Source organism: Musa acuminata, chromosome BXJ3-3 (genome assembly GCF_036884655.1).
Source record: "Musa acuminata AAA Group cultivar baxijiao chromosome BXJ3-3, Cavendish_Baxijiao_AAA, whole genome shotgun sequence".
Classification (NCBI taxonomy): domain Eukaryota; kingdom Viridiplantae; phylum Streptophyta; class Magnoliopsida; order Zingiberales; family Musaceae; genus Musa; species Musa acuminata.
In genome coordinates this window covers 3,603,727-3,616,293 of record NC_088351.1, presented here as the reverse complement: position 1 = coordinate 3,616,293, position 12,567 = coordinate 3,603,727, and the positions used below count along the sequence as shown (strand labels likewise).

At 35.7% G+C, this 12,567-nt stretch overlaps 2 protein-coding genes across 3 annotated transcripts; both read left to right on the top strand.

Moving 5' to 3' along the window:
- The first annotated feature begins 1,487 nt into the window (after window positions 1–1,487).
- On the top strand, window positions 1,488–6,980 carry LOC135586684 (uncharacterized). Of its 2 annotated transcripts, none has more exons than XR_010495043.1 (12): window positions 1,488–1,693; window positions 1,798–1,894; window positions 1,969–2,046; window positions 2,728–2,844; window positions 2,957–3,142; window positions 3,224–3,361; window positions 3,490–3,974; window positions 4,857–4,956; window positions 5,479–5,538; window positions 5,616–5,715; window positions 5,786–5,905; window positions 6,427–6,566. XR_010495043.1 is itself a non-coding variant. In XM_065143057.1 (12 exons), exons 1-12 carry the CDS (start codon window positions 1,620–1,622, stop codon window positions 6,739–6,741), a joined length of 1,863 nt encoding a protein of 620 aa, XP_064999129.1. In that variant the 5' UTR covers window positions 1,488–1,619; the 3' UTR covers window positions 6,742–6,980. The 2 variants fall into 2 exon arrangements, 1 of the variants encoding a protein (XP_064999129.1); XM_065143057.1 differs by having other exon boundaries at window positions 5,616–5,708; window positions 6,427–6,980.
- A 1,660-nt stretch (window positions 6,981–8,640) lies between these two features.
- Window positions 8,641–11,602, top strand: LOC135633127 (protein FATTY ACID EXPORT 7-like). The gene is made up of 3 exons (XM_065142239.1): window positions 8,641–8,876; window positions 11,111–11,245; window positions 11,335–11,602. The coding sequence occupies exons 1-3, from the start codon at window positions 8,822–8,824 to the stop codon at window positions 11,478–11,480; spliced, it is 336 nt and encodes a 111-aa protein (XP_064998311.1). The 5' UTR covers window positions 8,641–8,821; the 3' UTR covers window positions 11,481–11,602.
- Window positions 11,603–12,567: the final 965 nt, after the last annotated feature.

Here is a 12,567-nt window from a genome sequence, read left to right as displayed (position 1 = left end):
TTTATCGATATTAATTGAGCAAGAAAAACTAATGATAGAACATGTATATCAATCTACATTATTTTCTTCGGAGCAAACATGATCAATTAGAGTTCTACGAAATAGAACACAATCGTAAAATTCACCACTAAAGCTAAATATTAACTCATCACCACCATTGTTTTAGAATTTGAACTTGATCACCGATCTACTACACTTGATATCACCTCCCAATATACTTCAATAATATACTATGATAGTGTCAGTACCACTTACTTATGCTTCAACTCGGTGTTCCACTCTTACATATAAATACATTACTTTCACATTGCCATCAAGTTGTGTAACGTGTTTATCATGTCCATACTTCTAACTAACTTATTGACTCCTCACAAAATCTCTTACTATTATAGTATTTCAATTATATCATTCTAATATTAATATCTTTGACGGAAGCTCAATCCTACGAGAGCATGATAGTGATAAATATGAAATGATAAATTTATTTTTTTATGCATTCTAATCCTTAATAAAGCTATGATTCAAACATCAATCACCATAATATATATGTATGATTAAGCAGAAAAATATCTTTCTCAAATTTATGTAAATATACATTACCTCTAAAATCATCATTCTTTTCACAGTAAATTCTTTAGATATATTTATCTTGCACAAAAGCATCTATAACATCTCTTATCTATTTAATGCCAACAATATTTGTTGGGTACAGTGAGAAACAATTAATTATCTATTTGATGCTGCCAATATTGCACTTCACCCCTGACTAATCCTTTCCCACAAATACAATGAAGAATAATTAATTATCTATTTAATATAAATAATAATTATTGATTTTCTAAAACAATAATCTTGTACTTCACCAATGAAAAGTTTTTTTTCTTGAATCACAATAAAGAGTAAATGATATGATAATTATCCATATTCAATCTCAATTAAACACACCAAGCCCAATCAATAAGAATGTGATCCTGATATGATAATTATCCATATTCAACAACACTTATATAAATACTATAAATAAGAGCTACAATTTATTCTGAAATCCTAAAGTGTTTTTTCACCCATATCAATACATACTGAGCATCATAGATGACAAAATACAGACATTCAACCTATGCAATCTTTTATCACCCCAGGATTGGAAATAAATAAGGTGACCAATGACATCAAACCCCATCATTAATTTTTTTATGAAAATACTTATTAATTTTTATGACAATTGGGAGAATCCAAAGAATTGTACTGCTTTAATAAAGTGGGAATAAAGGCCACTCTGCATGCGGGGATCCCAACTCTCTCTCTCTCTCTCAGCCAGTAAGCAAAGAGAACCAAAGATGAAAAAGAAGGGTCAGCATGACCTGTCAGGTTCTCCGCCTCTATTCTATTCACCATTCCTCCTCTCAGCACCAGCAGTAGTGGCACTTCCCTTCCATCATTGTAACACCTCTACCGCTCTTCCTTTTTGCTGTTGGTGTACAGTCCGACACAAGTGACTGCACACTTCGCTTTGCTCTATAATCACCTATTTCAGCGCCACACAGAGAGAAAGAGAGAGAGAGAGAGAGAGAGAAGAAGTCGGAGTTGAGTGAGCTGTGGTGGTGGTCGATAAGGAAGACATGCTGTGCCTCAAGGCAGAGGCTTTGGGTGACGAGATGTACTCTTCCAGTGGCGCTATGCCGCCCGTGAATCTGTGAGACCTCTCTTTTCTCTTTTCTCTCGTCTCTCCCTGTGACTTGGTTTCTTCTGCTTGTTCTCTTGTGCGCCTTAGCATAACCGCCCCCGCCTGTTTCACAGTGGGAGGTCGATCCGGAGACTGATGCATAAGGTTGGGAGGGGTGGTGGGAAGAGCCCGCACCGCTCGGATCCATCCGCGTCCTCGTCCGGCATGGAGGTTTGTCTTCTTCCTTCGATCCAGATGCTGTTCTCTTTGCTCTTTCTTGTTTGATAAATGCTGATATCTGTCAGGATGAGAAGAGCAGTTGTGGTGGAAGAGAAGAGAGGCGTCGGAAGGTGTGCTGTTACAGATCGCAGCTCGAACAAGAAGTAAGTGCATTTGGTGGTGTTCTTCTTCCGTCTGTTTCAGTGTTCCATGGAAGAATTGGGCTCCTCAGATTTTAGGCCATCGATTTGTAGACTAATCTAAGAGATGCTGACTTTTGATAATAGGGTGCTTCGGAAGTTGATCATTACAATGTAGTAAGAACTTAAAGATGCTATGTTGTTCCTAATGATAAATTGGGCTTATTTCACGACAATGAATGTTACTGAATCTATTGTGTCAAGCTCTTAGATGGACCATAAACTGAGAAATAATAGATTTCTTTTGATGTCTTATTGGTAGAATAAGGTGGATCTTAGTTTGTAATGACTAATGGCTTAACCTCGTTGGTGAATTGAGATACAAAAGCTATTTATTTTCCTTTTTAATCAAGTAGTTCTCCCAAGATCCTCATTCTTATTCTGGTGCATCATACCAAGCAATGAAAGACTAAATAATACTAAAATTTACAGAATTACTGTTTAGTTGCCTAATTGTTGCAATTTTTTTTCTTTTTGTATGGATATAACCAAAAGGAAAACTTTTTATTGTATGTATCTTCCACATACAAATAGATGCCGGATCATTCTTTTCGTTTTATTTGGATCGTAGCCTCAGTCTGTATATGCATTCCAATTTTCATCTTTATAACAGGATGACTCCTATGACATGCTGAAATAACACAGGTTCAGATATTACAAAAGCAGCTACAAGAGGAGATCAATCTCCATGAGGCTTTGGCAAATGCTTTGGCTAAAAATGCTGCCCCTTTGTTGAACTCTACTGATAACATTCCAGATGAGGTAACCTTCAGCATGCCATTTCATTTACTTTTAGATGGCTCTGGTATATGAAACAATCATATTCTACACTTTTAAGGACTTCTATGTATTTTGTCAACTTCAATGTTTTCAGATTCAGGAACTTCTACACAGCATAGCCACACTGGAGATCACTGTTTCAAATCTAGAAGAGGAGTTGGTTACCTTGCATCTTCAGATTTGCAATGAAAGGGCTGAGAGACACGTCGCTGAAGCTCATCTAGGATCCCCACCACTGACACCAGGGCCACCATCTCCATCTTCTGACTGTAAGCCAGAGGTATATTGTGCTTTTAATTTTTTTCAGTGAATTTAAGTATCAGGAATTCTTGTTGCTAATACTTTTTGCTGCCTTGTTTAGCATATATTTTCCTCGAGCATTTCAAAGTCTCAATTAACTCAGACACCTATCTCAATGCAAAAATATGTATTATCTGGTTGTGAAGATTCACAGTCCATTACAGACATAAGATCGATGGAGAGATGTCCAGAGGCAGAGGTCAGTTCTGTGCATTCTTTATCTTGCTGTCACCTACAGTTAAGCAAAATATGTTGTTATTTCCCAGTGAAGAACATTGTTTAAATTCCAATATAGTACCTCACATACAATCTCTTCGGCTGATGCAGATACTAAGATCACGCAATGCTAGTGATGAAGGGACAGATATGGGTGCTTCTGTTCAACTATCTGTTGAAGTTGAATTGAAGAATAATTTTCCTATAGAAGACATATCGAACAACCCAAACAAGCTTTCAGAAGAAATGGTTCGATGCATGAGAAATATCTTTCTTTGTCTATCTGGATCATCAGACATCCTTCCAGAAATGTCTTCTTCAGAGGGCTTTCAGTCTTCCCCAGTCGAGCACCTATCTTCATCTTCTTTCATGTCTTTCTCAGACTCATCCACAATGACCTCACTATTTCAAAGTCCAGAAGGGATTTACCAAACGGATGAGGTAGATAAACAAATGTCTTCCTTTGATCCATATGGAGTAAGTTACAAAATGAACTGGGGGAATGTAGGAAGCTATATTTTGGCAGCTGAAGTCTCTTGGATGTCAGTTGGAAGAGCACAATTGCAATATGCTGCTGAGTCTCTGAAAAGATACAGGTATCATGACATACACTTCTGCTTTCCATGTACAATTGTAGTTAAATGAGTTATAAGTCATACTCTTTCAACTTGGAAATATACATGTTAAATTCTTTGTGTGTCTGTATGTATAATTCATTAATTAGAATATCCATACAAGACTACTTATGATTAGTCTTGGGGAGCTTCATGTGGAACTTTATTTCTATGCTATAAGTACTAGTTAGTATCTGAATTGCATTATAGTTTCACAACTTAATTATAGAAATTATCCATGTTTGATTACATGAATTACATTATTTACCATATTTACACTGTTGTGAGGATTACTGTCAATCAAAATATGGAATTTTTGAACATCATGTCAGCAGCAGATTTTTAGATCAATTTGAACTGCTGCAATTTTAATTTACAAAACAATGTGCTGTTGATTGAGAATAAGAGATGGAGAAAGAGAGATAATAGAGGGAAGTTGAGGGTGTCAGTGTGCCACAGTAAGATGCATCACAACTGATGATGATGGAGGACTGCATGAGGGGCAATTTATCAAGTCTATTAAGATTTTTGGTTGGTGTATTGCTTTCCGGTTGCCCTGGCTTGATTTACAGTTGAAATTCAAAACCGCAAGGTCAATCGACTTTCCTTGAGGATTTTGGGTGATGTTTTTATATCATTTTTTTTAGCCTAACTGGGACCTGAAAGCTTATTTATGTTAGTGTGGTACGGATGACCAAGTTTTCGAAATCAGCACACCAACCAAACTTGTTTGATCTTTGCTAGTTTCTTTATCAAATAAAAAACTTTTTGGGATTGTCTTGTACTCACATTTATATTTTCGAAAAGATGGTACAATGTTTAGTGTGGGACGGCAACTTATTACTTCTAACTCTACCACTTCAGGTTTTTTGTGGAGCAGTTGACAGAGGTGAATCCAGCTTGTATGAGTCTCAATCAGAAGCTTGCCTTTTGGATCAATGTTTATAATGCCTTAATGATGCATGTAAGTTTAGAACTAATTTGTTCCTGTTCTATTGTCTCATGTTGAATACTAATGTATTATGCTCTAAAGAGAAAAATGATTTCAACATCAATTTAACAACCAATTCAGTACATCTCTGCATTTAGATACTTTAGTGCCTGTAAATTAAAGCATCCCTTGCTTATAAATTGGATGAAGCCCCTTGCAAACGCTACAGGTTCTTACCTTTTCTTTTCATGATAAGACAACAAATGATTCTTGATTCATTTGTTGATGTGTACCATCCAATAACTCTGAAAAAAAACTGAAAATAGATATGAGTGGTACATTAAGTGATACCAAATGGCATTATCCATAATGATGATTTGTCAAACCAGTAAGCTGGACCAGTATTCAAAACCATGGTTTTCTTATTCATCATTTTTTCTTATCTCAATAAAATTCAATGCGTGCTGCATTTTGCTTTCAGTAAAGAAATTAATATTCTTGAAATATTTTTTCTTCATGTTGTTTGTGATACAACCTCTCTGCTTTAACTGTCAGGCCTATTTGGCATTTGGAGTTCCTAGAAGTGACATCAAGTTATTTTCTCAAATGCAAAAGGTTTTATCTAGTAACTTTCTGTGACCATTTTGTTGATGGTGTGATATATGCTGTTACAATTGTGTTATTTGCCTCAGGCATCTTACACTATAGGTGGTCAGTCATTTAGTGCAGCTGAGATTGAATTTGTCATTCTGAAGATGAAACCACCAATGCATCGTCCACAATTAGTATGTGGTATACAGTCCTATTGTCTTTTTGTATGCTTTTCTTTCATCATATATCTCGTTTGATGCACTTTTTTCAGGCTCAATCTCTGGCACTTCACAAATTTAAGATTTCTAAGGAGCACCGAGAGTACTCGGTTGACAGCGCCGAGCCCCTGGTAGTATTTGCCCTTAGTTGCGGAATGTATTCTTCACCTGCAGTGAGTTAAATAGCTCTTACAATTTACTGCTTTTAGAGTGTATATTTGGTGGCATAGGAGTAATGTTAATTGTCTGAAGCTGAAAGCTGTTCTAGTAAAATTAAATTAGTCTAACTTCACTGTTGACTTCTTTGAGTAGAAGATGCATTGATGTGCCTGAAGCTGAAAGCTATTCCAGTATTAGTTGCATGCTTTTAAGCCCTTCAATTAAAAATTATGAAATGCTGCTGAGGAATTCTTTTCAGAAATTAGAAACTCATATACTACGGTTTACTTATTTATGGATTTCTGGTCTAGTTCGATAAAATTTCCTTGAGTTTGACTGTTCGTGACTTACAATGAACTTACAAAAAAGCATTGTTTCTCTTCTTCAAATTCTTAGATCATTTCAAGTAGAAGATCACTCATAAACCTTATGCTTGATATCTATGGTTCTTTTCAAAGCTGGAGGTGATGCAAGTTTCAGCTCACAGTGATTTGTTGCCTTTGTGCTCCTACAAACATGATTCCATTTGATGCAGGTGAGAATCTTCACTGCTGATAATGTTCAAGATGAGCTACAAAACTCCATGAAGGACTACATACGAGCATCGATAGGTTTAAGTGATAAGGGGAAGCTGTTAGTTCCAGAGATGCTGCATTCGTTTGCCAAGGGTGTTGTGGAGGACTCGCTGCTGGTTGACTGGATCTGTCGCTACCTTTCCTCGGATCAAATAATTATAGTTCACTATTCTAAACCACAGTGGAAGCAGAGGTTACTCGGTGTTCGGAGTTTTAGCATCATCCCATTTGATTCAAGATTTCGGTACCTTTTCTTGCCGGACAAGACTTCCTGAGATTTGACCACTGAATTGCTCAGAATCAGCCAATGACGAGTCATCTAATTCTGAATTTGTATGATTTTTTTCTTTCCAAATCTAACAACAGATATAATTCCATTGGAGATTCCTATCGACCTTCGGGTGCATAAACTGGTGAATCTTTAAGTGTGGATAATGAAAGCCAGTGAAGAGCTATGCACAGTGATATGGAAGTTGGTAGGTACAACCTCTGTAAATGATTTGTTAATTTTGGATCCGTGACTTTTTTTTTTATCAGCAACTTTGCAAGATTGCCAGAAGGTTGTCTTGATCTGCGGAACCATTCTTGTCAATTTTTTTTATTTTGTTTTGTACTCATCTTTTTGATTGCTCATAGATAATCATTTTGTGAGACCTCTGAATCCAATAAAGGGGAAGACATTGTTCATCTTGTTGTCCTTAATGTTTTGTGTGGTTCAGATAACCATTGTGCTGATCTGAGTGATGCTATCTTATGTAGTTGATGAATGCTAACTGTGGATGGCTTTCAACATGAAGCTGGATTGTGTGAGCTGATCCTGAAGAGATCAGTTGGAAAGGCCCTCGGATTGGGTGTTGTATGATCAGTAGCAATAAGTATCCTAATTAAATTCATAGTTAAGAGTATGTTTAGTTGCATAAAAAATTTCATGAAAAAAAAAAAGGTCAAGATTCATTTTAATCATTTTGGTCATGGACCTCTTAAGCATTTATAGTTTATTTCTGTGTAAAGTAACCTCTATATTTTAAAAAATATATTATATAAATTTTTCTCGTCAAGTTGGAGTTAACAAATGCTAAAATCTATTTACATGATATACTAACTCATAATAAAATATTAATATAATGATATATATAATTTAAGATTCATTTTATCTCATGTGATTTTGGCCATGGACTACTTGAGTCCTTATGATTTATTTATATTTAAAATAACTCATATATTTTAAAAAATATAGCATATTAGTCTCTCTCATCAAGACTGAATTAATAAATATTAGAATCTATTTACGTGACATACTAACTCATAATAAATCATTAATATAATAACATATGTAATTTAAACTAAAAAAAAAGTAAGACCATCATCAATGACGGGAGGAGACGTCATCGTGAAAGTGACCACCAGCAATACCATATAACCACTACTATCTAATAAGGCACCATACACATGTAGCTTCTCTAGTGTTGAAAATGTAAAGATTATTTTAGACGCGAGTAAATCATAAGGGTTTAAGTGGTCCATGACAAAAATCACAGGGGTTTAAATAAATATTAATTATTTTTTAAATTTAAATTATACATGTCATCATATTAATAATTTATTATGAGTTATTATGTCATGTACACATGTAAAGATTATTAATATGTAAAACAACATATGTTAAAATAAATCTTAGTGATTTAGTATATTAGTATGAGAAATTATTCTTTTAAGAAAAAGTTATTTGTTTTCTATAATTTATTTATTTTAATTAGAAAGAAAATTTCTTGAATCTCCCTTTTATGACTTAATCATGTAATATTATTTAGTATAGTATATTTCTTTTTTCCTACATTTCAAAACATTATTCACTTTTGTACACTAATAGAATGCCTTTTACTTTTCTTTTTCTCCTCTCTTCAAAACCAACAAATCCCAAAAAGTCATGATCAACACTATTATTTTATTTTCAGATTGGATAAACTATAATTACTTTTGAAGGAAAACATTTTCCATCTCTGACTTCGGAAACCAAATCGGTGGGGCCCAACTGAAACTGTAGGTGAAGTATTCCCATGGGCTCCACGGATTGGTCGATCAGTGTCCAACTACGGGGCAGGTGAGAAAATGAGGACTCTTTGACTGTGTACTTTTAAATGTTAATCAATATTCTGGAGTCTTCTTCCGCCCTTAAATCGTCTCTCCGCCACGGGCGACCTTCGCCGGTTGATCCGCCCGCCGCCTACCCCCCTACCTGATCCCCTGTCCTTTGTCCGATCGTTGGCGGGAGCGTCTGTCTCATCGCCGCCTCTGATCGGGTGGTCCAGGAGGTGGAGGCGACGGTGAAATTGGTGCAACGAGGATAAGTAGAAGATGGATAAGTCCACATCTCAGCTGCTAACGCTGGGTTATGCTGCCCTCCTCGGAGGTAATCCGATTCCCTTGATCTGTTCTGACAGTAAACTTAGCCCATCAGTTATGATCTGTCTGATATTTCATTACTTGGTGCTGTAGTTGCCCTCAATTAGGGCATCCTTCGTAAAGCCTTTATCCAATCAGGTGGAGTTTTCCTTTACACACTGGCCCACTTTGTTCCCCAGCAAATGACTCATGTCCTTTATCGTTCCCATCGAGTTCTGTGTGTGACCTTGTTAATTGGATCATATTTGTCGAATAACTTGTCCTAATCTTATCTCTGCACCAGAATCTAGTGGACACACCTTCTTGCGGCAAAAGGATTCGAGGTCAATACCATGAGCCAAACATTTCTTGGTGGAACCCAAGTGAACACCCCATGTTTTTTTATGTTCTAGAATCTGATATAATAAAAAATATTGAGTTTAGATATTGCAGACCAGAAAACAACAGTCATCTTGTTGTGAAAATATTTTGTAAAACTCAAAATGGTGCTATTGTGTCATTTTTGGTAGAAAACAACTCTGGTATATCGTAAAATCAATTGCTTGATTATCCACATAGAAAAATAATGCAATTTATTCATCGGCTTATGCAGCAGAAATGTAGCCCTTTTGCCTTTGCTCAGCTGGTGCACAATTTTATTAAGTTTTAGTTGTGCTGAAGAGCTACTCTTTTAATTTCATTAACCTTCATAGGATATACTAGCAATCCCCCTTAACAAAACTGACTTTTTCCCCTGATAGTTTTGTCTGCATGTGGTGTAATTTGGAACAATTACAGAGGACCTAGTGGGAAGGATCATCTGTGCAGTGCCATTTGTAAGGCTGTTTTTTGCTTACTAGTGCAGGTTTGGCTGCTTAAGCTTGACATTAAGATAAGTGATAAGATGCTTGTTACTAACTTTGTATTGGTTGTCACTAAAGACTAGATGTTCATTCAACAAAGAACTCCTAGTAAGTGCTGGTACATCATCTTTTTAGTTATATGAATATAGTTCTAAGTCAGCTAAAATTTGTTAATGATGTTAATGCAGCAGCAATATCTAAATGACGGTATCATGTGTTTGTTGGCGTAGTAGTCTTGAATTGATTTAGAGATGGAGGAAAAGGTGAATCTCTGAGGGAAGAGTATTAGGAAGTATGAACATCTCCATTGTTATGACCTAACACTGGCGACTCTCAGCATCGATCGTTTTTGTATCTTGGTGCATGTATCCTCTGAGTCTAGTTATGAAAGGCTTTTGTATATCTATCTGTACAGATGTGGCACTCATTTCTCACTTTCCATTTTAAGTTCTCATAAGTAATTATTGCATTTAAGTACTCTGTTAAGAACCATCATACATAGCTGGAAAAAAAAAGATAATAGTGAGAATAGGCTATTATCATGAGCTACTTTTTGTGCATTTAGCAGAGGCTGCACTCTGTTTGAATTGCAGAGATTTATGACAAGTATTTTGGGTAAAGAAATTTTTTGCCTGACATATGGTATCTCAACCTGAGCAGATTCAAAATGTTGACAACCCTTACTCTGAAAAAGCTGTGTATTGATACATATTTGATATGATGTGTAGTCTACAAATAATCTTCCTGAGCATGCATTACCTTTTGAGGACTAACCCAAACATTGTACATATCCAGACATCTAATCTTAACATTGGTCTTTTTTCTGACATGACTTAAGTGTTACGGGAAGACACACACGTTGAAAGATGCATGTCTCATTACCAACTCGTGTAGATGTTTTTCTCTTTATTTCGGTACTTCAACGTCACCAAGAAATCATATTTTGGTCATATTGTCCATCCCTGCAAGTTATATGTGCTCATTATTGTTTCTGAGTTTCGTAAGCAATTTGTTTTTGTGAAACATACTTTTTGCCATTTATAAATATGGATGTTTTCGGGCCATACTCAACTCAAAATCCATTTGGGGTCTGAATCTGATAAGCTTATGGATCCAAAATGAGGACCCGTACCTAAGATTCAGATAGGACATTCCAATTTATGTATCATTGGGTAAGATCTAGGATCCATACTTGATCCTGTAATGTTAATGGATCCAAAATTTTAGGTTGGACTTCATATCTTGTATGGAGCCACGAGGGTTATGGACATTCCTATCCCCATAAGACATGTAAACCACAGCAGCTTTCCTTTTCTGCTGCATTCTTGCTTGTGTTTGAAACAAGCATTCCTCCATTGGAAGGCTAAACATTTCTTTTCTCCCATTGGCATCCTTGTAGCTGGCGGTGTAATGGGATTTGTGAAGAGCTGCAGCCAGAAGTCATTAGTTGCCGGAGGGGTATCGGCTGCGTTATTGTGTCACGTGTACACCCAGCTTCCAGAACGACCTTTATACGCATCATCCCTGGGGTTAGGTATGATTCTAACCGGTTCTACCATGGCTATTCTGCTCAAGCTATATCTTTTTCCTCCTTGTGCTTAACCTGCCTGTTTTACTTATCAGGTACGTCTGTGACTCTTCTAGCTGTAATGGGGTCTCGCTACAAGAAGTCTGGAAAGGTATTCCCTGCAGGTGTCGTTTCTCTCGTGTCCTTGATAATGGCCGGTGGCTATCTTCATGGAATTCTGCGTAGCAGTAAAACATTGTAAGTTTGAATAGTCTTCTTCGTGTTCTTCATGGACATGCAGTAACTTCATCTTCATGGAATTCTGCGTAGTAGTGAAACATTGTAAAAGAATTCTGCGTGGTAGTGAATAGGCTTCTTCATGTTCTTCGTGGACTTGCAGTAACTTTTTCTTTTATGCAGCTTGACTGTGTTCTTGTCCACCCAGTCACAGTTTCTACTGTGCAAGAACTTCCATAATTTGGATGCAGTTTTGCTAGGAAATAGAACATAACATCAACAATGTTCACGGCACCAAAACTTATAAAAGAATACGCATAGTTATTATTTTCATAATTAGGTTCTAAGGTTGTCAATTGTAGACGCTTGATGGTTTGCTTCACAAGCGCATGGCCAATTAGATCATTCAAACAGGCTCTTTTAATGCTCTCTGATGGCTTTGTGGATGGAGCTAATTATAGATTAATCTTTGTAATTATTTATTTTAATATTTTAATTTATATTAAGATCTTTATATTTATGAAAGTAAAACATTTGATCATGTTACTTTAATAATTTTTTTTGATTTTTAATCCTATGAAATTATCTTTTTAATCTTAGAGGGATTTTAATGTTTTATTTTCGTAAGTATAAAAATTTTAATATAATTTTTGAAAGGTTAAAAATTAGGTTGTTAAAGATAGTTAATTATAGAAGGTAATTTGTAATTAGGTTTTGTTTGCCAACTTGATCGGTAATTAGTATAGTGAGAACAATGACAGATTAGGAATCACACAGAGTGAAGGGAATCAAGCTCAAACTCTCCTTATTTGTATTGGAGAAATAAAGAGACTTATGTTTTTATTGTATTATATTGTTTGTGGGATATTTTGATTCCTTTATCAATAATGAAAAAAGAGAATTCTGTTATGTTGTAAGAGTTTTGATGCTCTTGTTGGCCCAAATAATTTCATCTGGATGACGTGAGAAACTAATATTAATTATCATCAAGAAATAAGTGGGATTATATTATGTTAAGATTCTCTTACATAATCAATATTATAATATATTTCATCTAAGCTCCTCCCTCGAATGAGTCTAATGTTATTATTCTAAAATATCTCTTATCTCTT

What these genes read in the sequence shown, in the direction of transcription:
- LOC135633127 (XM_065142239.1), top strand. Translation starts at nt 8,822, where the DNA reads ATGGATAAGTCCACATCTCAGCTGCTAACGCTGGGTTATGCTGCCCTC. An exon ending in TTATGCTGCCCTCCTCGGAG is followed by an intron (nt 8,877 to 11,110) that starts GTAATCCGATTC and finishes GCATCCTTGTAG; the next exon opens with CTGGCGGTGTAATGGGATTT. An exon ending in CGCATCATCCCTGGGGTTAG is followed by an intron (nt 11,246 to 11,334) that starts GTATGATTCTAA and finishes TTTACTTATCAG; the next exon opens with GTACGTCTGTGACTCTTCTA.
- LOC135586684 (XM_065143057.1), top strand. Translation starts at nt 1,620, where the DNA reads ATGCTGTGCCTCAAGGCAGAGGCTTTGGGTGACGAGATGTACTCTTCC. An exon ending in GCTATGCCGCCCGTGAATCT is followed by an intron (nt 1,694 to 1,797) that starts GTGAGACCTCTC and finishes CCTGTTTCACAG; the next exon opens with TGGGAGGTCGATCCGGAGAC. An exon ending in GATCGCAGCTCGAACAAGAA is followed by an intron (nt 2,047 to 2,727) that starts GTAAGTGCATTT and finishes GAAATAACACAG; the next exon opens with GTTCAGATATTACAAAAGCA.